The sequence below is a fragment of the Tursiops truncatus genome, unplaced genomic scaffold (assembly GCF_011762595.2).
Source record: "Tursiops truncatus isolate mTurTru1 unplaced genomic scaffold, mTurTru1.mat.Y mat_scaffold_11_arrow_ctg1_1, whole genome shotgun sequence".
Classification (NCBI taxonomy): domain Eukaryota; kingdom Metazoa; phylum Chordata; class Mammalia; order Artiodactyla; family Delphinidae; genus Tursiops; species Tursiops truncatus.
The window spans coordinates 26,826-28,996 of NW_022983160.1; the positions used below are offsets into that span (position 1 = coordinate 26,826).

Genomic DNA, 2,171 nt, shown 5'->3' on the forward strand with positions numbered 1-2,171 from the left:
ACGGGGTTAAAGGAGCCGCTGATTCGGGGGTTCTGGCGTACGGAGGCCGGCGGCGGGGAGGGAGGGGCACGGAATGCGGGGCGGGCCTGCGGCGGCAAAGTCCGGCGTGACTCTGCACCAGCCCGAGGCCCGCCGTGCGCTCTCCCGGGGAAGTCGTCTCCGGATCCCGGGAACCCGGCAGTGGCGGGCTGCACAGGCTCCGCGGAAGAGGGGAGTGGAGAGCGACCTGCGCTCGCACACAGGCCCCTTGGTGGCGGCAGCAGCAGCCCCAACGTCTCCCGCCCGCCTTGGGGTCCGCGCCTCCAGCCGCGGCTTGCGCCCGTCTCTGGAGTCAGCGCCCTCAGCCGCGACTCGCGCCCGTCTCTGGGGTCCGCGCCCTCAGCCGCGGCTCGCGCCCGTCTCTGGGGTCCGCGCCCTCAGCCGCGGCTCGCGCCCGTCTCTGGGGTCCGCGCTTTCAGCCGCGGCTCGCGCCCGTCTCTGGGGTCCGCGCTTTCAGCCGCGGCTCGCGCCCGTCTCTGGGGTCCGCGCTTTCAGCCGCGGCTCGCGCCCGTCTCTGGGGTCCGCGCTTTCAGCCGCGGCTCGCGCCCGTCACTGGGGTTCGCGCTTTTAGCCGCGGCTCGCGCCCGTCTCTGGAGTTCCTTTAAGCAGCGTTCTTAAACCCCTCTCCTCACGCACCAGGAAACAAAGAGGGAAGAAAAAGTCTCTTGCCTCTTCGGCAGGTGCAGGCTTTTCCCCGGACTCCCTCCCGGCTAGCTGTGGTGCACTAACCCCTTCAGGCTATGTTCAAGCCGCCAACCCCAGTCCTCTCCCTGCGCTCCGTCCGAAACCGAAACCCTAGCCTCAGAGCCTCAGCTCGCAGCCCCGCCCGTCCCGGCGGGTGAGCAGACAAGCCTCTCGGGCTGGTGAGTGCCGGTCGGCACCGATCCTCTGTGCGGGAATCTCCCCGCTTTGCCCTCCGCACCCGTTGCTGTGCACTCCTCCGCGGCTTCGAAGCTCCCCCCTCCGCCTCCCGCAGTCTCCGCCCGCGAAGGGGCTTCCTAGTGTGTGGAAACTTTTCCTCCTTCACAGCTCCCTCCCACTGGTGCAGGTGCCGTCCCTATTCTTTTGTCTCTGTTTATTCTTTTTTCCTTTTGCCCTACCCAGGTACGTGGGGAGTTTCTTGCCTTTTGGGAGGTCTGAGGTCTTCTGCCAGCCTTCAGTAGGTGTTCTGCAGGAGTTGTTCCACGTGTAGATGTATTTCTGGTGTATCTGTGGAGAGGAAGGTGATCTCCGCGTCTTACTCTTCCGCCATCTTCCCTTACTCGACATGGGTCTATTTAGACAAGAGTTAGACAAGGGAAAACCCGAATATATAACTTTGAGTCTCTGCCTTTCATATATGTCACTTATTCTCCTATTTCGAAAAGTCTTTGTAATTGAGAGACTGAATGTGTAAGTCAAGAACCATGGATGAGTACAGAGAGGTTCCCCAGGGAAAACTGGTATATGGAGAGGAAACCCCAGACCCTTAGAGGAAAGCAGCCCTTAACTACCATCTGCACCTGCTCCTGCGGCTGAAACACAGAGGAGTTGTATGTCCTGAGTGCCCCCTGCATCCCCCCTCCTGTCTCCCTGCAAGGAGGTTTGTGTCTGGGCTCACACTGACTTCCCCTCACTGTGTATCTTTCGCACAGTAATACACGGCCGTGTCCTCAGATCTCAGGCTGTTCATTTGCAGATACAGCGTGTTCTTGGAGTTGTCTCTGGAGATGGTGAATCGGCCCTTCACAGCGTCTGCATAGTTTGTGTTACCACCACTACTACTAATAGCTGAGATCCACTCCAGCCCCTTCCCTGGAGCCTGGCGGACCCAGCCCATGGCATAGCTACTGAAGGTGAATCCAGAGGCTGCACAGGAGAGTCGCAGAGACCCCCCAGGCTGCACCAAGCCTCCCCCAGACTCCACCAGCTGCACCTCGCACTGGACACCTGCAAACACAGAGACATCCTGGTCAGGAGACTGTCACCCATCCACTGATTCCCTCACTCACATCCACTCACATGCTCAGTGTCTCTTGCTCTCCATAAATTACCTTGTAAAATAGCCACAAGGACAACCCAGCTCAGCCCAAAGTCCATGGTGAGTGTTCTGTCCTGAACCCCGAATTGGGCACGTGGAAATCCCGGGCTGG

General features: G+C 60.5%; 1 gene segment (V, D, J or C); it reads right to left on the minus strand.

Annotated features, from left to right (window-relative positions):
• Positions 1–1,651: 1,651 nt before the first annotated feature.
• On the minus strand, positions 1,652–2,171 carry LOC117310685 (immunoglobulin heavy variable 3-23-like). The segment is given in 2 exon segments: positions 1,652–1,968; positions 2,073–2,171. Coding segments are annotated over 2 exon segments (363 nt in total).